A 23,729-nucleotide genomic window follows, 5' to 3' on the forward strand; every position below is an offset into this window, starting at 1 on the left:
CATCTTGACTTTGTCTCCTTAGTATCTTTCACTTTTCTTTCTCCTTTCTTTCTTTTTTGCCATCTCTATTCTAAGACAGTGTTCCTTGGAGGGAATAACAGTTTACTTGTTTGGGGACAGGAAATCTATTTTTGAGACACAAAAAAGCAGTTGTTAATAGATCATTTATATAAGGCATATATGTGCTCTGAGTTTTAAGAAAAATTAATCTGAGAATTCTGAGGCACAAGCTGACTCATTTTGAATGACTATTAAACACTGGCACAAAGAGAGAGCAAAGTATACTTCAGTATTATATGTCTATAAAGAATTGGATAACTGTTTAGGTTAATGAGATAAATATGGACACTAAAACCATTATATGACAAATGTAAATTTCCTAGTTATAGACAAAAAATAAGCATTTGGTTACTAACCATAAATTTAAGAATTCATAGAACTCAGATATATTAGATTTCAGAGTAGCAGCATCAAAGTTGAAACTGGAAGCGAATACTACAATTGCACCTGAGGAGTAAGTCCAACTGAGTAGAATTGTCTGAGAGCTTCACCAAATCAGTGAAATCACCCCTCAGCTCAATTTTTTAAGCACAGCATGAATCAACTTAACAGTGAAAGCTTTTAACACAGATATTATATTCATCAAGGAACTTTTATGAATAGTTCCTGTGACAGTTCTAGAGGTATGACTCTTTCCTCACTTGTTCTTGCTCACTTTTCCCAATAGCTATTGAGTGCATTGGTTGGAGAGAGTTAACTGTTTTATATATAGAGTGTGATGGAATTATTTCTGCATTAGCTTTGCTATGTCTATGAGGCCATTATTTTTTGTTTTGTCTTATTGCTGAGTAAATTATTAGGTTTAAGATAAAATGGTATCATTATTATTAGTGGCCATTTATGTGCACAGAAGCACACCAAAGAGGAAACTGAAAGCTATAGTCATAAGTAGGGGAATTATATTTCCCCTAATCACAGAATCCTGTGAGTCCTAATACAACCATTCACATCCTGGTGGTTCTTCTCTGCCAACCTATGTAAATACTGAAGTAAGGGTGTCAGCCCAGGAAGGGATATATACTATATATGAGAGAAAAGTATCATTACAGTGCGGATGGCCACCCCATGAATGAATTACATCCCCTGCCCTTTTTTCTCTCATTCTTTTTTCTTTTTTCTACCTCCTGTGCATTTAAATATTCCTTCTTCTTCCTTCCTATTCACCAATCTTTCTTCCTTCTCTTGTCTCCCTTCCTTTTCTCCTGTTTCTTCCTTTGCTTTTCTTCTTTCCCTCTCTTCTCTCCTCCCCCAATTTCTCTTCTCCTTTACTTTCCTTCTCTCCTTCCCCAGGTTCTCCTCTCTTTTGCTTTTCTTGTTCTTTTCTTTCTCTCCTCTCCTAGTTTCTCCTCTCCTTTGCTTTCCTTCTCTCATCCCCCCATTTCTCTTCTCCTTTGCTTTTTTTATTCCTTTCCTTTTCTCCTCCTCCAGTTTCTCCTCTTTTGCTTTTCTTGTCCCCTTCCTTCTCTCCTCCCCGCAGCTTCTTCTCTCCTTTGCTTTTCTTGCTCCTTTCCTTCTCTCCTTCCTCAGGTTCTGCTCTCTTTTGTTTTTCTGGTTCTTTTCCTTGTCTCCTCTCCTAATTCCTCCTCTCCTTTGCTTTCCTTCTCTCCTCCCCGCAGTTTCTTCTCTCCTTTGCTTTTCTTGCTCCTTTCCTTCTCTCCTTCCTCAGGTTCTGCTCTCTTTTGCTTTTCTTGTTCTTTTGTTTCTCTCCTCTCCTAATTTCTCCTCTCCTTTGCTTTCCTTCTCTCACCCCCCATTTCTCTTCTCCTTTGCTTTTCTTGCTCCTTTCCTTCTCCCCTTCCTCAGGTTCTGCTCTCTTTTGTTTTTCTGGTTCTTTTCCTTCTCTCCTCTCCTAATTTCTCCTCTCCTTTGCTTTCCTTCTCTCATCCCCCATTTCTCTTCTCCTTTGCTTTTCTTGCTCCTTTCCTTCTCCCCTTCCTCAGGTTCTGCTCTCTTTTGTTTTTCTGGTTCTTTTCCTTCTCTCCTCTCCTAATTCCTCCTCTCCTTTGCTTTCCTTCTCTCACCCCCCATTTCTCTTCTCTTTTGTTTTTCTGGTTCTTTTCCTTCTCTCCTCTCCTAATTCCTCCTCTCCTTTGCTTTCCTTCTCTCCTCCCCGCAGTTTCTTCTCTCCTTTGCTTTTCTTGCTCCTTTCCTTCTCTCCTTCCTCAGGTTCTGCTCTCTTTTGTCTTTCTGGTTCTTTTCCTTCTCTCCTCTCCTAATTCCTCCTCTCCTTTGCTTGCCTTCTCTCCGCCCCGCAGTTTCTTCTTTCCTTTGCTTTTCTTGCTCCTTTCCTTCTCTCTCCTTCTCCAGTTTCTCCTCTCTCTCCCTCCACTTTCTCTTAGGCATTTTAGGTGACTTAGTAAATAAAACTTGGGTTTGAATGCTGTCTTATACCCCAGCCAAGTCTTTCAGACTCTCGGGAGTCTGACCATTCTGACCAACTTTTAATTATAATTATCACACCCACACCCACACATCCACCCCAGCGGAGGCACCAGCTCCGCCCCGGGGAGCTCTCTGCCTTCAGGGACCATTGATTTACACTTCCGGTTTCTCACAGTACCATCCCTTAAACCCGCCTTTCGCTGACATTAACCACGCCCACACCTCCGTGGCCACGCCCCCATCGGAAATTTTCTCCCCCCCTCCCCCTGGCAGCTTAACGTCAGTTACAATAGCCACAGGGGGAGGGGGCAGGAGCCTAGCTCTCCTGTAGTTTAGGCACTTTGAAAGCGCAGACTTTTTGTCCCTGCAGGCTGACCGTAGCTTGTCAGAGCCGCGATTGGTCCGGCAGAGGCGCGCGCTCCGAGGCCGCTCCTGAGCGGGCCGCGCGCGCTCTTGGCGGGAGGCGGAGGCGAGGCCGCGGCTTGCTTTGGCCCGAGGAGCTTAGAGGTGAGCCGGGTGGCGGGCCTGGGAGGATGCTTGGGCTTGTCCGCGAGGCCCGAGGGACTTTGGGGGAGGGGGCGGTGGCATCTTCCAGACAGAGCTCCGCGGGGTAACCCGAGCACTTCCGGGGCCCTAGGTCATTCTCCCCGGGACCTCCTGTCCGGAGCGCCCAGTACAGCCTCTCTACTCCCAGCGGTCCGTGGAAATTAACCACGTGGGGGGACGGCCGGAGGCCTGGTCAGCCCAGCACGCCCCGAGCGCCTTCCCGCGTGAGGAACACGGACGCAGCCGGGACTCAGAGCAGCAGGGAGCCGGGAGACAAGGCCCGGCGGCCCGGACTGACCGAATCGAAGGACTCGGGGTCCCAGCCAAAAGGGGGCGTGGAGATGGAGGCTCAGGAGCGCATTACCTGGTCTCCTGCAAAAAAAAACAAAATAAACATTTAGGGGGATGCTATTATAGTCTTTTCAGTTGCCTTTGAAACCCTAGGTTTATTGCTTTCAGACTTTAAGTAATTATTACAAGAAGGGGCTAAGAAACCCTGTTTTGCTCGGTTCCCCTCGTACGAAGCAGGAAGCTCCGTGCTCCCTTTCAAGTCCTTCCAGCTCTGCCCAAGCAGGACAAATGACCATTTGCTCACGGGTTCAAGTAATATTTGGCTTGAAGTCAGAAATCCTGGACTTTCACTCCTGGAAAACCCTTCCTTTTGGGGTGCTCATTTCCCCCTGAAATGAAGGGATTGAGTTAAAATCCATCTACCCAATTTCACTCCCACCCTCTAGGGAAGCACAACATGGGGTCCCTGAGACCTCGATTCCAAATCGTGCCTCTGATAACGTCCTGTCCCAGTCCTTTAACTTTTCAGTGTTTCCTGGCCCTTCTACCTAGGACACTTGAAACTTCCTAGACTGAAGAGAAAGAATTTATTAAGGGGCCACAGTGTGCAGAAACAGCTTCTTAAACTTAGGAACTGAACGTGGGGGTCTCAAAATTATAATGTATTACCAGAAAATGTTTTGTTTATATACCGGAGATTACTAAAAAAATTTTCTGGCAAAAAAGGATCTCGAGTGGAAAAATTAAACCAGACTTCTTAAACTTTCCACTCGTGATTCCTTTTCAAAAACCTGAGAAAATTTTATGTACCCCGGATATATGTTTATAAACTAGGTATATTAAACATTTACTGATAGTCATAATCAAACTTATTTTATACGGATAAAAGAATTGCACATGTTTCAGGAGGTGGGAGAAGAGAGGGAGAAAAAAAAATTTGAAATACAAGGTTTTGCAGGGGTGAATGTTAAAATTATGCGTGTTTGAAAATAAAACTTAAAAATGTATAACAATTCTTTGGTATACATATAATTTTACCCTATAGTCTAAAGACTATTATATATTAAAAACTTTATAAATGGAATGGATGTGCTTGTTTGTACTTACATAAAAAATTAAATTTCCCCCTCCATTCAATTACAAGACTCCCAAATGGAATTGGGACCACAATTTTTGTCGAGGGAAGGGGGATGGTTGGATTCAGGAAAACAGGTCTTCAAATTCTGCTTCATCTAGATAAGTCTAAAAAGTTAGAGATGAATAGGACAAATGCATGTTTGGAGACAGTTCTGTGCACCAATAAAATTGCAAGTTGAGAATTTCCAAAATATAAAAGTGCATATTATTTTCAGAAGCCTTGATGACTCCTAATGCTGCTGGGAGTTCCAGATTCTGTTTCCTTAATTTGACCTCACTTTATTAGGAAAAAAGAATATTAGGTGGGTAAGGAATGTGGTGCATAGTATACTGGTCCAAGTTTGAAGATGATTTCTTCTTTTTTGGTCTTGCTGTTTAATTTAGTTTTTATTAATTTATAGCAATTCTCAGGGTTAGATTTGTTTTTTGATATTTTGTGAGGGTTGCACTTTGGAGATATCTAAATTATTATTTTGTTGGCTCTGAACTTTGTTGATAAAGCCATTAGGAATTTTAAAAGTGCATTATCAGAAATGAAGTGTATTTTCCCCCTTCTTGATAGAGCTGTTTGAGAATCAGAAGAGAAGAATATTGTGTTTACACAATATATAATATACAGTTGTATATTATTGTATATTATTTTGACTCCAAGTTTAGCCTTCAATCCCTTGTATTTAGTCATCCAAAGAACCTCAAGTCCTGAAAAGTTTGGGAAAACAATTTTTGTTGGCTTGAACTAAAAGTTTAGAGATTGATTTGGTATGGAATCCCTTTAAAGGTTTTGACAGTTTAATTTTCAGTCTTCTTCACATCTTTTATTAGGTAGAACCATTTTAAAAACCATCACCATCATTCTGCCTCTCTGCAAATATTATTATTCTCATTTTACAGTTAAGGAAACTGAGACTAAAAGTGATTGTCACTTGCTTATGATCACAGGGGGCTGTTAAGTATGAGTGAGAAATTCAAGATGTTTTTTGTTGAGTCCTAAGTCTAATACTTGATTTACACAAAGCTGTAAGGGACTTTGGAGAACATTTGCTTCAGAGCCTTAATTTCATACATAAAGGTGTCAAGGCATAGTATGATAAAGAAATGGTCTCTCTAAGTCAGCAAGGTTTGGATTCAGGTGGTAAGTCATTTAACTTCTAATTGTTCCCAAACAACTTTCTAAAATCACAAATTGTAGAGATTGTGCTCATTGCCTATGTAGAATTAAGTTCCTTACTTGGAATTTCCTACATAGATGAAAATGCAGGTCTGATTTAAAAAAAAAAAAAAAAAATCTTTTGAGGTAACTGAGTCTCAGCAGCATTCGGTAGCAGAATCTGAATTCAAAGTCCCTTATATCTTTTAATTCCAAAATTTACTTTCTCCTGCATTCAAGTATATAAAAAATCTGCAAACTTTAAAGACCTACATAAATACCAATTATTATTGTTATTTTATTATACTTCATTACCTTTCAGATACCTGCAGTTTAAGTTTAAAAGGTATAAGATGAACAGGCAGAAGGCCACTTTTTACTTGATCAGACAGGACATGTTAGCTCTGAAGTCATCAAAAAGAACTTTGGAGATCTCTTCCTCAATTCCTGATGCTCCCTTCAAATGCCATTTCTGTCAGCCACTATACTCATTGGATTGCATTTAACATTTCCCTCACAGCTTGCTGATGTTGAAAATGTTTGACCCAAAACCATGTGAATTATTTCAAGTGAAAATTTATAGATTAAATACCTACTAGGAAAGAGGATGGTCACTTTTTCTTGCTTGAATCTTTTCCTAAGAATATTTGCAAAATAAAACATGATTTCTTCCCCCCCCCCCTTTTTTTTAGCCCAATACTAGCTGTTTCCTAATTTACAGTTCTCTGCCATCTCAGTTGTTTCTCAGCATTTTCCAACTACCTCTTCCACTGACGTTTTCAAATTGTGCTTCCTGCATATTTAGAAATAGGCTTTTGGTACCCTACATGAAATATCAAATAAGCCTGTTTTCTTTCCCACCCCTTCATTTTCTTTTTAAAAATCTCTGCAGGGCAGTGGTGCAATGCAGTTTGGCGAATAATGTGCTGGATATCATGCCAGCCTAAATAAAATGTGCTGGCTTTGATTAAATAAAGCAGTTCATTTTAAACATCAGGGAAGGGTAAAGGTAGAGGTAGAGGATGGAGTCGAGAAATGATAGTCATGCCTCTTATATAAAGAGAGAAGTTTGTAGGAACAAGCTTTAGATGTAATGACTATTATAATGCTTTGCATTTAGGAGGAACTGCCTAAAAGTTGTGTACTTGTTGAAAAGAATCAAGATATGGCTCTGAAAGGAACCTTATACATCATCTAGTTCAACTCCTTTTATTTTACAGATCGGGAAACAGGTCCAAGGGGTTGTGTATCTTGATTAGGCTCACAAGGATTTCTCTACCCCTTCCTCTACCCCTTTTCAGTAGTGGTACACTTGCATAAGCAGTCATCAACTTTAATCCTTCCAGTAAGATTTCTAGATCTTTTGTTCTGCTGTGCCATCATAGCTAAGATCTTTTGGATTTTATCTTCCCTGCTGCTATGCCCAACTGTAGGAACTGCTGTCTGACTTTTCTGTTGCAGCTTAAGGACACCTGGTTTCTATCATCCTAGGTTTAAACTTTTAAAGCTTTTAGGCCTATCCCATCTGCCCTACGGCCAAAACCTCATGTGTCCTCTCTTGCCATTAATGTGAGCTCCTCCTCAAAAGAAGGTACTGTCTTCACATAATTAGTACTTAATAAATCTTTTTCATTCACTTTAGCTTTCTATCAGAGAACTTTTTCCATTTGTGATCCCTTTTTGCCCAAAAAAATTTTATGCAGCTCTGGGTATAAATGTATATCAAGTAGGTATACAAATAAAACATTTACTTAAAATAAATCATTAAGAAATTTATTTTAAACTGATTTTTGGTATAATTGTAATTTTGCCATTTATTAAAAATGAAAGCAAATCTGCATACTAAGAAAATGAATTTGCTTCTTTATTTTTACATGAAGAATTGAATCTTGACGAAATATTTGATATCTTTTACTGTTGCCTAATTTTTCATGACCACCCTCCATGTTCAATTATGCAATACCACTTAAGAAGCCTTGTTCTAATAGGACCTCTGAGGTCTCTCCATCTCTAATCTGTGAACCTGTAAGTCTAGAACTGAGATTTAATTCCATATCTTCTTGGATCTCCAAAAACAGTGCTTTATGTTTTACAAATTTTAAGGTACCTTTGCAGAAAATCCCCATATGCATTTGGGGCTATATCATTCAAGAATTTTGCCATCTTTACTAATTAATGTCAAAAGAGTTGCCTATGCCTTCAACTTTATTCAGTTTAGAAGATTATTTAAAATTACTTAAATCTCACAATGGAAAAAATATAGTGTCATTTTAAAAATTTGCCTATATAAAATTATAATTGGCAAACTAATAAAACATACTAATAATTTAGAAAAATAAAGATCAATATGAAAATATATTGATCTACTTAAAATGATAAATCAATGTATTTTAGAATACCAGCCTTCCAAGATTTTTTTAACTATTCAGTTCATATATATGCCTGTTGCATGTCTGCTATCCTGAGTGCTTTAAGTGATGGGACTTTGTTGTTGTCCCTACTTTCATGAAGCTTATTTAGATTTTTGGAGTGTTATCACACCTCATATACATGAAAAAAATTGAGGACATTGCAAGACTTTTATGAAATGAAAATGCTGACCATAATAAAATTACAAACTTTGTGGTAGAGATAATTTTATACTAGTTATGAAATTATCAGCCAGAGTTACAGGGGGAGATGACATGGAGAAGAAAGTACTACTTGAAATAATCACCAGGCATTTATTAAGCATCTGCTGTGTTCCAGGAAGCACTCAGGACATTGGGTGACAAAAGACCAAAAAAAAAAAAAATCTCTCCACATGGAACCTGTATTCTATAGGGAGAGGTAATGGAAACATGTAGATAAGACTCATACAGATACATGTACGTATATAAATATACATACATAAGATAAAGTAATTATAGGCATAAGAAGAGGAATCAGACTTTGTAGGGTTACTTAAGAATTGCTGGAACCCTTTCTAAATCTGTATCAATCATTATCTCCAGAAACTCATCTTCCAACAAGATCAGTTACTCTGAACTTAAACCTCTTCAATACTCCATTGCTCCTTGGACCCTTTTTTCCCTTTTGATTGGTGGGAGAAGGTAGACATGAAAATTTTCCTAGATTTTTTAAGGGCAGTGCCCAGGGCAGATACCTCAAGTGGAAACTTGACTTTTTTGGACATTATTATCATTTCCAGAAAGTCATCTTCCTGCAACTTTGAAACTCAAACCTCCTCAATTCTAATACCTGTCTCTTGGCCCTCTTCCTATCTTTGATTGGAGAGGGAAGAGGATAGACATCTGAGAGTTTCAGGAAAGGAACCAGGGCAAACACCTCATCCTACATGGCTATCGATTTAATTATGCCTTACTACCTTCTCTCCTCACTTTCTTTTTAAGTGTTGTCTTTCCCTTTAGATTGAGAGGTTCTTGAGACCAGGGAATTGTCTTTTGATTTAACACAGTGATTCACACTTTATAAATGTTTATTAATGATGTTAACAGTTGATTGATAATTTTCTGACCTTGCTGCTAACTTGAAACATCAGTTATGGTTCTTAATAATATGCATCTAATTTAGTCATATATTTTAATGTCTTGAAAGTGTGCAAGAGGTGTCATCTCTATATTTAGAGAAACTGAGGCACAGTGAAGTTATTTTTGGCTATTTCATTATTGGTAGAATTGCAGGAATTAAAAGACAAACTTTCTAAATTGAAATGACTTTTACTCTCTTTTAGAAAATGTCATTGTCCAACTTGTTCACATATTACATCATTTATCCTGAGCTTAAAGTAAAGCGATTTGTACATAAATTTTTTTTCCAGTAAAATGTTGTGTACACACGTACACAAAACTTTGTTTACTGGCCCTAAATTATCAACTGAGACTGGTTTCATGATACCAGAACAACTAGGTAGTTTAGTAGAAAATGGAATGGTTAAATTGTTTGTGAAGTGTGGATAAAATAGTTGATTTGATATTTCATATTTTTTATGAGTCCCCTTTTTGTTTTTTTCATTGTCTTGTTAACAAAATACAAAATTGAAGAATAACTTTTAATGTTTTTCCCTCTTGTGAAATCAGACTGGTTTTCAGGTCTCCCTCTGAGCTGGAGAAGGAAATAGCAAATCACTTCAGTATCTTTGCCAGAAAAACCCCAAATGGAGTCACAATGAATTGAACACAACTGCAACTACTGCAGAAAAACTCTCCCAGAAACTTAATTTACTGAGATGATTGCCACTTTTATTAATCTGCTTTTTTCTTGTATAAAAGTTGTAATTTTTAACATATTACAAGTTTTTAGAAAACAGGAATGGATTTTATTTTTCTTTGTAGTAAATAGTGTCTTATATATGATAGGCCCTCAGTAAATATTTCAGTGGAAAAAAAGAAAACTTACTAACATTTATTAAATGCATACCATGGGCTGGCTAATAGAAAAAGATAAGACTGTCTCTCAAGGAATTTAAATTCTAATAAGGAATATCACCTATCTAGAAGAATGGAGACCAGGGAAGACAAATCCAGGTTTCTGAGTCAAAAGGTTGCGACAGAAATCATACAACAGTCTCATGTTTGACCAATACTGAAGGTCTTATTATCAGTGGCAATACTATATTGATTAAGGAAAGAGTTCACTGACATAGCACATGACATGACAACTTCCTTGTTAGGCCCTATTGGAGTAAAAACTGGAGGGAAGAAAAAGTTTCACAACTTGTTCAAGTAGTTAAATCCCATTACTCACTTTATCAAGTCTCCAAATAACTGTCCTAAAACTAAGCAAAACTCAAATTATTAAAAGGATAAACTCTACATGTTGCATGTTAGGCTTCTATTTTGTAAAAAGAATGAATTATAATTTTTTAAAAATCTCCATTTCATTCTTTTTCAGATTTTAAAAACTGTTGAGAATACCTTTGAGGGGAGAAATTTTAAAAATTATATGCTACCTTACATTTTAGATTAGATGGATGCTGAATTTCACCAAAACAAAAGAAATTACTTTCAAAATCACGTGTCATTTGTTTTGTTTCTCGGATCTCTCTAAGTAGTTATTATAAAACAAGATGACTTTCCTCAAATTTTTTTGAGAAATGACTGTCATTTAGAGTACATTAATTTAACTAATGTTTTAGTATAGAAAGTAAAATCTTTGAATACACTGAGGACTTTTCAGTTTGTTGTAGTTTTCAGTTTATTTTCCAAAATTTTATTTTTATCCAGTGCATTTGCAATTTATTTCCTGTGAACAGTTTATCCAGGGTTGTTTTCTTTTTTTGGTGGATAATTAACTCTTGTCTTTTTCTTTTTTCTTTAAACAGGATTGCTAAAATGAGTCTGCGGAAACAAACTCCCAGTGATTTCCTAAAGCAGATCATAGGAAGACCTGTTGTAGTAAAGCTAAATTCGGGAGTTGATTATAGAGGTAATATGTTCATGCCTACACACTTTATGTACTTTTATAACTAAATATATAAATAAACATAACTAAATATTATGGATTCACTTTTTTGGAGCTGTTTTTAGAATTTCCAAAAGATACACAAAAGCTGTTGGTTATTAACAGAATCTGTCACCATCTATTCTGCATTTGCAGTGGAGAATTTGGTGCCACAAGGGCAAAATTTGATATGCTTTTGTCTTGGGCTGTATTAGGATCAAGCTTTATTTTCTTAAACTCTCTGAGTTTATTGACTCTGGACTGAGTGAGATCAGCTCGTGATTTAAAGACTTTAAGTATTGAGATGATGTCTTAGAAAACAAAAGATGATGTGAAACTAAAGCAATCTTTGTGCTTAAAAGATAAACATTAGAATTCTTTATTTCAGAACTTTAGTCCCTAAAAGCTTTTCTTTTAACTAGGAAGGAATGGAATAAACACTGAACTCAGAACTAGAAGATTCTGAGTTCAAGTTCTGATTGTTACACTTCAGAACTAAAGCCTAGATTTGCCACTTAACCCCTTTCAACCTCAGCTAGCTTACCATCAAAATCAAAATTAAAAAATTAAAAATTTTGTACATGGGGTTGATATGAAAAATATTTTGTGAACTCGGATGAAATATATTCAGATTTGGGGGATCACTTTCATTATTGAATGAATCAGTTTAGTCATGAATTCTGCCAGAATTGCTAGATCTGCTGTTGGGGTAGTGGGATTCTCTTATAGTAATACTAGTAGCCATCTCAGATAAAATGAAGACTGTTAAATGATCTAGGAAATTTGGTATATACATTATAGAAAATTTAGACTGATAATTCTGTATTCCATATTAAGGTTTTATTGATTTTTGGAGGGCCTAAATTTTCTGATTAACTGACTTTATTTTTTATTTATGTTATTCAGACACTGCCTTCATGATTTAAAACGAATACTATGGCTCAAGACTAATTGGATTTATAATAGATTAGTGGACTTATACCGTGTAGAGTGACAATATGAAATAATCCATGCATTGCTTCTTAGCTATAGGTTTCCATTGAGCTCAGAGAAAATAATAGTCTTCTTGGGACTTGTCTGTATCAGCTAATGGATTAGTAAAGGGACAATATGCTTGTATTCTGACAGTGCTGAGCATACTTTAGGTGTGCAAGAAAGAGATTGATAAAAGATGTTTTTGTCTTTGTATATGCTGAAGCCAAATATTGCACCATTAGAAAATATTACTGCAAACACCAGTCTTTTTTTGTGGTTGTTTAATATACTCTTGGTAGAACAGTCTGTTCATGGATCTGTTTAAGAGGGATTAGAAGAAGTGCTGTTTCTAGCCTTCTCCATATCTAGTTTAACTGATTTCTTCATTTGCATGGGTTTACTAGCTGTTACTTTGGGGGAAATGTCTTCATCACAAGATAAAAGTTTAACTATAAAAATACTTTTACTTTTCAAACAAACTACATAACTAAGGATAGATACCATTAAAAAAGCATGTTAACTAACTATGTCTCAGGAGAAAAAAGATCCATTCATATCTGTAAAGAAGTTAAATACTTTAAAAACAAGTAGTATTCTTAAAATTACACCCAAATTTTATTTAACAGCATAGTTTTAATGTTACTGACTATATAAAGCTTTTTGTGTGTGTGTGACGCTTTCCAAAAACAAATAAGACTTTGATAAATTAATCTTTTTAGCTTCATATTAACTTATTCACAATTTTGAAAGGGAATCTTTTTTTGTTGTTTGGGGGACAAAGGGAGAACAGACAGAGAATGAGAAGCATATTAATGAAGTCATGGCTTTAAAACAATCTCTTGTCTATTGGTCCATTTTCCTTTGCTTAAGAGAATTGAATTCTACAGTTCTTGTTTTACTCTGCAAATTTTCCTGGAAAGTATCACTTTAATTTAGAGTCTGAGTTAGAAGCTTACAAAATTCTATACTAAAATGACAAATTTTAAGTAGAAAGTTGGCAGGTGAAAGTTGTGTAAAATTGATGTCACCTCAGTATGATTAAAAGAATGTACTAGAGTGGTTTCCTGGAAAGCTACTTTGGAATGCATTTAGCTACTTTTCTATAGTAGCTTTGATTTGAAAATATATTGTAACTGTAACAAAACAAAATGGGATGTGTCACAGTGCAATATGTTGTTCTGTATTCTCAAGCTGCTCCTCACGGTGAGTCACCGCTTTAAGATGTTCTTTCAGTAGCACCTGCTGTCTCCTGTTCTATTATTTCAACAGATTGGGAAGACTTCCACTTAACACTGAGATAAGTTCATCTGCTGCTGTAGACATTGTGAAAGGCTGAAATAAATTAGCCAGATCAGGCTTTTTGATTGAGTGTTTAATGTGAAAGACAGTGCCTTAGGAATGGTACTGTATGAGAGAATGGCCATTTACTGCTACGTAATTGTAGCAGCTTTCACGTTTTTACTTTTAAGATAGAAAATATACAGTGATTAAAAATATTTTATTACATTATGTGAAGGATTTTGAAAGGATGAATGAAAAGTTATTGTTTAATCTGGTGGTTGTGAATGCAAACATACTTCCATATTGTATTCTCTTTAGATTTTATTTATATTTTATTTCTATTGACAAATAGGAAGGAATTTTTAAATTTGGCTTTGTCACTTACAATCTGAGTTCATATTAAGGCTGTTGTATCTAGTGAAACAAAAGAGGGTTGTCATGTATATGATTTACCCTGTATTTCAAGCTTGATTTACTTTGTATATCGTCTTTTTATTGGAATATGTCTCTAGGTGTCCTGGCTTGCCTGGATGGCTACATGAATATAGCTCTGGAACAAACAGAAGAATATGTAAATGGACAACTAAAGAATAAGTATGGGGATGCATTTATTCGTGGAAATAATGGTAATGTTCTTTTTATGCTACATCTATGCTTCTGAAATGATTTTTCATAATTGCAGTCAATATTTCTATAAGTATTAAGTGAAAATGTAGTTTTTATATGTATTATAGTGAAGCATGGCAGTAAGATGTTTAATTAAATTTATGTTTTCATGGGTACTTTAAATTTTGAGCTAAAGGAACCTAGACATTACCTTGTAGAATGGGACTTTCTAGCCTGGAGTATGCAGAATTTTTCAGGTGATGTGGAAATATTTGATAAATATATTATCTTTTTGAAATTCTTTCTTTTATCTTTATGTACACATGCATGATAAACTCTTAAAAATTTTTCTTTTACGTTGTTGAGGGGACTTGGGAATGTTGTACTGAAAACCAAGCGACACAAGAGCTAAGAAAAATTGAGGCCTCCTCTGCAATATGGAGCCCCCTCATCTTAAAGAGATGAAAACTGAAGCCAAAGAGATCACACAGAAAGTTAAAAAATGACTTAAGATTCAAGCCTATATCTTTATACTTCCTATTTCTGCTATATGACACTTTATTTCTTGACTTTTAAATGTCTTAAGAAAACTGTGTTTTGCAGAAAGGCCTGGAGAAACTTATTTGAACTGATGCTAAGTTAGATGAGTACAACCAAGAGAGCCTTGTATACAGCAACAACAAGATTATGTGATGATCAGCTGTGATGGACTTGCTCTTTTCAACATTGAGGTGATTCCGGCCAGTACCAGTGGTCTTGTGATGAAGCCATCTGCACTCAGAAAGAGGACTGTGGGAACTGAATGTGGATCACAACAATGTATTTTCACTTTTTTTGTTGTTATTTGCTTGCATTTTGTTTACTTTCTCATTTTTTTTTCCTTTTTGATCTGATTTTTCCCGTGCAGCATGATAATTGTGGAAATACACATAAAAGAATTGCACATGTTTAACATATATTGGATTACTTGCCGTCTAAGGGAAGGAAGGGAGAAAAAAATTGAAACCCAAGATTTTGTAGGAATGAATGTTGAAAACTATGTATATGTTTTGAAAATAAAAAGCTTTTTTAAAAAGAGAAAATTGTTTTCAAACAAAGAAAGATTGACCATTGATTTTTAAATAGATTTTTATTTTTCAAAATATGTGCAGAGGTAGTTTTCAACATTCACCCTTGCAAAACCTTCATTCCATATTTTTCTCCCTCCTTCCCCACTTTCCCCCCATCTCCTGGACAGCAAGAAATCCAATATAGGTTAAACATATGCAATTCTTCTAAATATATTTCCACATTATGCTGCACAAGAAAAATCACAGAACCAAGGGGAAAAAAATTAAAGAAAAGAAAAGCAAGTAATTAATAACAAAAATGGTGAAAATACTATATTGTGATCCACACTCAATCCCTACAGGCATCTCTCTGGGTGTAGATGGCTCTCTCTACAAGTCTTTTGAAAGTGACCTAAATCACCTCATAGTTGAAAAGAGCCAAGTAGCTGATCATTGATTTGAATAACATTGACAGTTAACTGTCTTAAATTGATCTTTTTTCCATAGGACACATCAGATGCTCATTGAGTTATACTTTTAAAAATGTATAGATTATGTATTAGGACATAATATGACAGTGGGATATAACCATAATTTAATGACATTCACAGCATTATATTAGTTAAAAGAATGTTTTGTCATAGTTTGAAATTTAAAACCTTTTATAAAAGTTAGCATCTAAATCAGTGGTAGCTATTTCTTATAGTTGGCATATTGGATAAAGAGGTTGCTTTGGAGTCAGAAAGGCCTAGGTTCAAATACTGTTCCTGTACTAGACCGGTCCTGTTACTTACCTTTTTACATGTGGATTAGATTGGTTTTTGGATTATAGGTTATAGAGAAGGCACTGACCTGGATTAGTAGAGACAATTTCCTCGATCTGGCTGTTCCTTATATCAATGAAATTTCAGGTCAAATCCCTATTCTCTATCGAATTTTTTTTACATATGCTTCACCAATGGGAACTTGAGTTCTGATTTTTTTTTTCCAAATACTGATTTGATGCTCTATCTTATTGAACAACATTTTATGTATATAATCCATTAATTCACAAACCTTCTTGCTATGATTCCACCCAAGCCAAGTTTTGAAATAAACACTTCATTCCTATTGTGTTTCTTTGTTAGAGCTTTTGTCTTTTTCTTACTTTAAAAATACCATAGACACTTATTTCTGTATATCTTGTCTACTCATATTTATACCACATTCAGAATTTTCAAATCAGTGTATCTTATTTTAAAATTATTTTATAACATTTTATGTCCCACAAGATAAAAACTCCTTCATTTATTCCCATATCTTTAGCTTTCTTATTTAAATAAGAGCATTTATTTAAAGTTCTTGTTTGATGCCTCATTCAGGCATAGATAACTCTAGGTTCTGAACGTGTATGCTAGCTGCATATAAGCTCTGACAGACCCTACAAACTGGCAGTGGAAAGGGTGTGGAAAAGGTTTATCGTTGGCCACCCAACCTCATGAACTTGTCTGCTGTGACAAGGGACTTTGGAAGTTGGAAGTAGCTCTGATCAATTAAGAGAAATACCCTTCTATGAAGTCACAGAATTTTAAGAACAATGGTAGTATTCTAATCAACTCCTAATTATTTCAGTGTCCTCAGGAAGACTCATTTACTAACTGGGATTTGACATTTTTTCTCCATCCTTAGCCAGTCACTTTTCCTGCCTCACAACTAGCTATGAGCCCTCTCTTTGTTTCTGACTCTGAGGTGTGATTTCCTTGTCTCCTAAAGGAATCTGTGGCTGCTTCTTCTCTCAGCAACCTTTTGTGGCCAGCTTACCTTGTCTTCTGACTGTGAGTTCTTTGTCAGAAGAGCAGAAAAAAAATCTATCCTCAGCTGAAAGAGAGAGAGACTCATGCAGTTTTCTGCACATTTACTTCTGGCAAAGGAGGTGCCTTCAAAGATAGCTATTTTGAACAACTCAGAATTTTTAAACTTTGTTGGTTCTTTGATCCTGATATTTAGAGCAGATTATTTAATGAATAATGGTCACCCTGTGTTCTAATCTTTGAGTTATAGTCAGGGGATATTAGTACGTTTGAAAATTAAAGGCTATACTAATGCCAACTGTTTTGTGAGTGATCTTTCCTCTTCCACCACCTCCCCAGTGGGAGTTAGTGTATTCTTTGCTGAATTTGCTTGTGACCTTTCCCATAACCTTATTAATGTCAATTACATTAAAACTCTTACTAATTCATAACCCAGATGCTTCAGAACACCTTTTCTTAGGCCTTGGAGAAGAGCCAAAGTTCCCTTGCTTAATCTATATGACATTTTTACCTCGGAATTTCTTAATGACCATTGTCAAAGATGTGTTGTTGTGCCTTGAATAACAGTAGGCCTCTCATGAATTTGTGACCAGATTTACATGATTACTAAATTTTGGCCCACATTCACAAACCAAGTTTTTTGGTGAAGGCAGATTGGGCAATTGGATAGACTTATTTAAGAAACAACCATTGTGCATATCTTCCATGCTTAGTTTCAGAGATTTTAACCTGGGGTTAGTGGAGAGTACTTCATTAAATAGCTTTTGGACCAAGTCAGAATTCTTAACCTTTTCTGTCACAGAAAATTATAAGTCAGGAAAAGCCAATAGACCTCTTCTCAGAATGTTGTTGAATGAACAAAACAAAAGCTTTGTGGAAATAGAAGTGTTAATTTTTGTCCCATGCAAGTTCACAGACCCCTTGTCCATGGATCCCAACCAGGTTAAGGACCTTTTTAACAGCATATCAGCTTAGCCCCCAAAGCCATCTTTGAGAGGAAGAAATCCTTCTAGAGAGGGAGCCCATTTTTCTTTTTACCACGACCACTGACTTCTGACCAACTGCCATCATCATCTGCCTACTGGAAAGGAGCCTTGAGAATGGCAGTGCCCCTCGTGCCGCTGGTCCTCCTTCCACCCCCACCCTCCAGGAGCCAGCCATTCTCACTGCCTGCCACTCATCGGATTAGCAAGCCCACCTGGCTAATGCAGGCAGACACTCCAGGGAGAGGTGGGTGCAGGATGTGCCACACAAGTCATGTCATCACCACCATCTGGATTATCGTCTTCCCTGGGACCCTGGTGGGCATGATCAAGCACTCTGAACTCAAGAACCTTGGAGAAATGGTAGTGCTTCTCAAACCCCGGGGCCAGCTTCCAGCCCTGCATTGCTAGCCACTATTGGAGAGAGATCAGTGGGAGTAGGGAGGGACACTTTTCTCATCTTCAGCACCAGCAACAGCTTCTGACCAGTTACTACCAATAGTCACAAGAGGTCTGTGAGTAGATGCAGCCCCAATCTCCCAGCCTCAGCAGCCTTCATCTGGGAAAGGCAGCGCCTGTGGACAAGGGGTCAGTCAGTGGCCACAGATGGGACTGGTGGCACCTGAGGGAGATTCAGGAAGCAGCAGGTGGCAAGCAAGTCAAGTCCCTGTCCCCCTTTGGACCCTTGTGAAGATTATCCAGGACTTGAACTGAAAAGCAACCCAGAGGAGAATGTTCTTGTCAATAAAATCCTAGTCACTTTCAAATTATGTGACATCAGAAACGGATAGGATTTTATTAGTGAAAATGGCATGAGATTAACAATTGCATTTTTGTTGTATCTACTATGTGCAAAGCACTAATGTTAAGTGCAATCTTGGGAACTAGATGTTACCATTATTCCTATTTTACAATTGAGGAAATTGAGACAAACAGAAGTTAAGTAACTTGCCCAGATTCCCACATTTCATTTAATATGAAAAATGAAAAATGAGACATCCACATCTGCTTTGCTGCTGCTCTCTGAGAACCATAGATCCTTTCCATCTGACTTAGAGCTGAAATTTTTGTTCTCTCCCTATTAGCTTCTGAGATCTTTGAGAGCAGGGACTATCTTGGCTATTGCAGATAGCAAAGACTTAATTAAAACTTCATTTATTCTCCATATCAATTGGATTTAGTTTAAAAAAATGAACCAGTAAATTCAGTATTTCTACTTAGGGGTAGGCAGGGCTGGAACAAACAATTTAAAGCAAAGGGCAGCAAATACAGTCCAGAAAACAAGGAAAAGAATAGATTTAGGAAAAGGAAATTAGCTACTCTCTTATCTTTTGCCCATTTTTGTATATGCAGAACTTAGCACAGTGCCCAGTACATATTAATCATTTAATAAATGCTTATTGACTGGCCATTTTCCATTGTCTTATATAATAATTTTCATTCATATAGTGCTTTAAAGATTACCAGATATTTCTCTTAACAGCCCTGGGAGGCTGCAAAGTTGTGATTTGCCTATGGTCAGATCAGATAATGACTAGCAGAAACAAGATTCAGAACCCTGTTTTCTTTTTCCAAATCTAGTGTTCTTTTCAGTATAATTATTCTTTTCTAGACTTTATTCTTTTATCCTTCTGAGATGCTGAATGGTGATCATTTCAGGGATTCAGAACATTTTCACTTTGGGGGGAACGTGGGCATAACACTTTGTAGAATTTGTATCCCCAGTATGTTAACATGAATGAGTTTATTTTGGTATTAGGTCTAATTTTATATAAATCCCACAGTGAGTAAAATCCAGAGCCAAAGCCAGGGATATGTTGCTCTGGATTTTAAGCTCAAGTCTAGAGTCATTCTAGACTTTTTTTTCCAAAAACTCATTTTATATTGTGAATTAAATGTTCTTTTGAAATTTGTTTTTTTAAAACTAGGAAGTGAATCTATATTTTCTAGTAAAACTTGCTATTGTAATTGTAAGAATCAATGTATTTTAATCATTTTCTGTTTTCTTTTTCAGTGTTATATATAAGTACACAGAAGAGAAGAATGTGAAGATACCAAGAAATGAATAATTTTTGTATTTTCATTTAAAAAAATTTACAAATTTTGTTCCTATTTTTGTTATGTAAATTTTCCTGTTTTCATTATAGCTTATGCACTGACTTGGGGGGAGAAAGTAGCACTATTATAAACGTATATAAACTAATGGTTTCATTTGTACAGTCTTCTTTCACCCTTTCAGTTTTGGGAACTTTCTTATGACTGTGTCAGTGATATGAATAAAAAAAAAAAAAAAAAGGTAACGTTACCTACTCCTGATTAAAAAAAAAATTTCTCTCAATTTTAAATTTCACTTATTATGAAGATGGCTTTTTATTTCTTATACTTTTGACTGAAAGTAAAACAGTTGGATAGGATGATTTTTTTTCCTCAATACAGGCAATTTCAAGAAGTGTTATCACTTGTTTTATTATTTTTCTTCCCTGCCAACTTAACAGGTCACACAAATGTATTAGTGGAAATGTTCTATAAAAAGATGTCCAGTTTGGGTCTGAAACTTTTAGAATGTCTTATAAATTTTAAAATGTAGGTGCTAAACAATTAAATTGCCTGGAAGTAGGAATTTGGGGGGAAGGAGCAGAAGAATGGAGGTGGGCCAGAATTAAGTAGTTTGAATCAGATGTAATGGTGGCTTTTCCATAAAAAGAAGTGTGAAAGAAAAGAACTGAGTGCAAAGGATAGTGTGCATATTAACTTTGTGCCAATTAAGTGAAAGAAGTTTTCCTTTGGTCAGTCTGTTAGCAGTCATCCTGGCATCTGTCTGCTCCTTTCTTTCTGACATTATTTGAGTTAGATTTTTTAGACATTCTTATTTCTTTATTTCAAGCAAAAATGACAGTGTAATCTTACTGTACAAACATGTTAGAGACAGGCTATCTCTATATATGAAAGTTGTCTCCAACAACACTTTTTATTAAAACGAAGCTTAGTGTTTCTAAAGTCCTTTAGTTTTGAAAAAACAAATTGTGATTTGAAAATAATCCCATATTTGCCTTCTAACTTACATTTGGGAAATAATTTTAAGAAAGTCATTGCAGTAGATCCTAGTTTTACTCAGTAGCCCTACCTCCCACCTTTATCTTCATGTTGGCACAAGACCCTGGCTTTAGGTAAAGTATCTCCTGCCGAGTGAATTTTCAGAGTTTATTAATGAGTTTTCCAAAACCCTGCTTTATTCTCTGAATGGTTTACGGTGTCTTTAGGAACAACAGATACATCTAGGCACTGTGGTTGAATGAGCACCAGACAATTGTGTGAATGTTGTATTGGCCTTCCTCTGTCCTTCCCTTCCTTTGTCCCTCTTCTAATATAAATAGGCTCTTGGTTCCAGGAAACAGTGGTGTGATTTTAAATAATTCCCTCCTTGCAAGATGTTGATGATAGGGAGAAGCCAGAGGTGTGTGGGGTTTTTCTTGTTTTGTTTTAGATCAGGGAATAATTTGGAGCAATTATTTTTTAATTAATAGTGGGGGAAAGGTGAATAAAAACATTTCACAAGGCTTTGAAGAGTGCACACAGAAAATAAAACACTTTATTCTATGCTTCAATAATTTATCACTTCTTGACAAGGGCTGAAAAGGGTCCAATCTGTAAGTACAAATCACCAATTTGCTTTTATAAATGACTTCTTTTAAGGAGAAAATGGATGTTCCTCCAAGTGGAGCATGCATTTTCTCATTTGTTTTGTAGAATGTGCAAGGCAGCCAGGTTACTGTGTCCCTTCATTCACTGAAATTAGCTGCTTCTAAAAGCAATTCCATTTTTATCTCCCACAAATCTGTAGCATCCTATTTTTGCTAACTTCCCCCCTGACCTTTTCCTTGGTATGTGTCTTTATTTCCCCCATGCCATATCTGGATTTTAATAGATCTACAGCAGAGTAGTGTTTTCAGCCAATGGAGCTGCTTTTAATCAAGATCTACTTTGGGAAATGCTACAGTTTTTACGTGATAAAAGTACTATAATATGTAATTGTACTGGCGCAAGTTGTCCCCTGTGTATACCTGCACATTATAGAATGTGAACAAAGTATAAGTGATAAAATTACTTTATTCTTAACTTCGGTTTCCTAGAGGTCAAAGACTGATTTTCATTTGCATGTCGCAAAGACATTTGTTCTAAGTAAATATATTTTCATTGTCCTTGGTCCCTAAAATACATCCATGTGCTACCCCTCTAATCTTGAGCTATAGCAAACAGTTTGCAACTAGCAGAAAATTGTGCTTAGTTTTTAGCTTCTCACTGTACTAATCAATTTGTCTTTTGAGCCATCTCCTGGTTACTTTTCCAAGAAATTGATTTCTTATTTAGTACTGCTTATCCCCAAAATAGAGCCATTGAGTACAAATATAACCACTTGGAATGATTGCTATGTTGTCATGCCAGCCATATGATGGCATTTTTTTGCCATGTGTTCAATAAGGGAATTTTACAGTGTAATGTAAATTATCTAACTTTAAATTATAAATCTAAATTATAAATGTGAGTTCTTATTTAGGACAGTAAGTAAGCTGACAAATGGGTAAAAAAATGTCCAAGGGATTTTTGAGTAGGAATCCCATTGCCAGAGATCATGGCCAAGCAGAGTTAAGAATCTCCGATTTAATCAAACCTGTATTTCCACAGGATATGACATCAAGTAGTTACTCAGCTTCTGCTTTAAAAAGTTCCATTATAGGGAGAATTCAGTACTCCCAAGACATCCCACTCTACTGTTGCATTGACCCAAAAGGCCCAATATATTTTGTATGAATACAAATCACAGGAGAGAAGTGACCTAGATCATTAGGCTAGGCAAAACTGATTGAGCCTGCCAATAAAAGATTTCAGGCCCAAAGTCAAATTGTCAGACTTCCCAAGAACAGATATTTCTCATATTTATCTTGACCCTTATTCTCAAAGCTAAAGGTCTTATGTCGTCAATAAACTAATGAATAGGCTTCTGTTACTGTTCCGGGTAGATATCGGTGCGATTTTGGTAATTGTTATTTTTTAAGTCAGTGCATTAAAACTTATCTTTTCACAAGAACAATAATAATTGGCATTTATATCATGCTTTAAGGTTTGGAGAGCAATTTTTTCATTTCTCCCCGAATATTACTGTTTCAGGTGCTATTATCCATATTTTCCAATTGTGAAAATAGGTACAAAAAGGGACAAAGGAATGAAAAAGAGGCTAACTGGCTTTTGCAGAGACTATTCAGGGTTCTTTAACTGAGTATTAATACTCTCCTACCTGTTGCCTGATCAGTATTGAGCCAAATCATGTCTAAGAACTGGAGTCCTTTCCTCCTACTGTTGTCCTCCAGCTTCCCCCTCCTCCTAAGGTTGTTTGCACTAATTCAGAGTAATGTCGCTGACCAAAGAGAAGTGAATTCTGTCCCATATTTACTATTAGAGAAACTGAAGATTAAGTAATTCAAATGTATCTAGAAGGTTACTCAACTGTGGCCCCACAATTTATTTAAGATCTAGTTAGGAGTCTCAGATCGAGTTTCAGATGAAGGCAGAGACGCTGAACAGGAGTCAGGACACTTCTAGCTGTCTGATATTTCTCAGGCAAACATGACAACTTCATTGTACTAGTGTGTCCTTTAATTTGGGGAAAGGAGAATTCTCTCAAATCTGAACTTTAAAACAATTAAAAAAACCATACTTTCATATATGATGGAACTTTGATAATTAATCTGATCTGTTGAAGTCTAAAGTGGTACGTTTTTAGGTTATTACCCTAGGATCTTGAGTTCATGTATATATAATATTCCAGACCATTAAGCGTTTTTTAGTAGAGGTCCTGCTGGGTTGTGCTAATGAAAAATAGATACAATTAATTTGCATTTTGCTTGTTGATATCCAAAAGAATGCTGTTAAAATGTAAAATGATTCTTTTAAATAGGTTAAAACATCCCTACAGCCTTGGCACTGTTAATTTCCTTAGCAAATTTTTTCATAAAGAGCTCAGTGTTGGCTAAAATTTCATCCA

The 23,729-nt window shown here is 36.1% G+C and overlaps 2 protein-coding genes across 5 annotated transcripts; both read left to right on the top strand.

Annotated features, from left to right (window-relative positions):
- The first annotated feature begins 511 nt into the window (after nt 1-511).
- Nucleotides 512-2,730, top strand: LOC127539864 (uncharacterized). 4 transcript variants are annotated; one of them, XM_051964265.1, is made up of 3 exons: nt 512-1,726; nt 1,864-2,000; nt 2,227-2,730. In XM_051964265.1, the coding sequence occupies exons 1-3, from the start codon at nt 1,130-1,132 to the stop codon at nt 2,435-2,437; spliced, it is 945 nt and encodes a 314-aa protein (XP_051820225.1). In that variant the 5' UTR covers nt 512-1,129; the 3' UTR covers nt 2,438-2,730. The 4 variants fall into 4 exon arrangements, with proteins under 4 accessions (XP_051820225.1, XP_051820226.1, XP_051820223.1 ...); XM_051964266.1 differs by lacking the exon at nt 1,864-2,000 and having other exon boundaries at nt 512-1,863; XM_051964263.1 differs by having other exon boundaries at nt 1,864-2,730.
- A 125-nt stretch (nt 2,731-2,855) lies between these two features.
- LSM6 (LSM6 homolog, U6 small nuclear RNA and mRNA degradation associated) lies at nt 2,856-19,892 on the top strand. Its single transcript, XM_051964268.1, has 4 exons — nt 2,856-2,949; nt 10,887-10,990; nt 13,774-13,887; nt 19,704-19,892. Exons 2-4 carry the CDS (start codon nt 10,897-10,899, stop codon nt 19,736-19,738), a joined length of 243 nt encoding a protein of 80 aa, XP_051820228.1. The 5' UTR covers nt 2,856-2,949; nt 10,887-10,896; the 3' UTR covers nt 19,739-19,892.
- The last annotated feature ends 3,837 nt before the right edge of the window (nt 19,893-23,729 follow it).

Source organism: Antechinus flavipes, chromosome 6 (assembly GCF_016432865.1).
Source record: "Antechinus flavipes isolate AdamAnt ecotype Samford, QLD, Australia chromosome 6, AdamAnt_v2, whole genome shotgun sequence".
Lineage (NCBI taxonomy): Eukaryota > Metazoa > Chordata > Mammalia > Dasyuromorphia > Dasyuridae > Antechinus > Antechinus flavipes.

Excerpts from the sequence above, each read along its gene's own strand:
- LOC127539864 (XM_051964263.1), top strand. The coding sequence starts at position 1,130 with ATGAATTACATCCCCTGCCCTTTTTTCTCTCATTCTTTTTTCTTTTTT. Across the intron at positions 1,727-1,863 it reads TTCCTTCTCTCCTTCCTCAG|GTTCTGCTCTCTTTTGTTTT; the intron begins GTTCTGCTCTCT and ends CCCCTTCCTCAG.
- LSM6 (XM_051964268.1), top strand. The coding sequence starts at position 10,897 with ATGAGTCTGCGGAAACAAACTCCCAGTGATTTCCTAAAGCAGATCATA. Across the intron at positions 10,991-13,773 it reads TTCGGGAGTTGATTATAGAG|GTGTCCTGGCTTGCCTGGAT; the intron begins GTAATATGTTCA and ends ATATGTCTCTAG. Across the intron at positions 13,888-19,703 it reads ATTTATTCGTGGAAATAATG|TGTTATATATAAGTACACAG; the intron begins GTAATGTTCTTT and ends TTTCTTTTTCAG.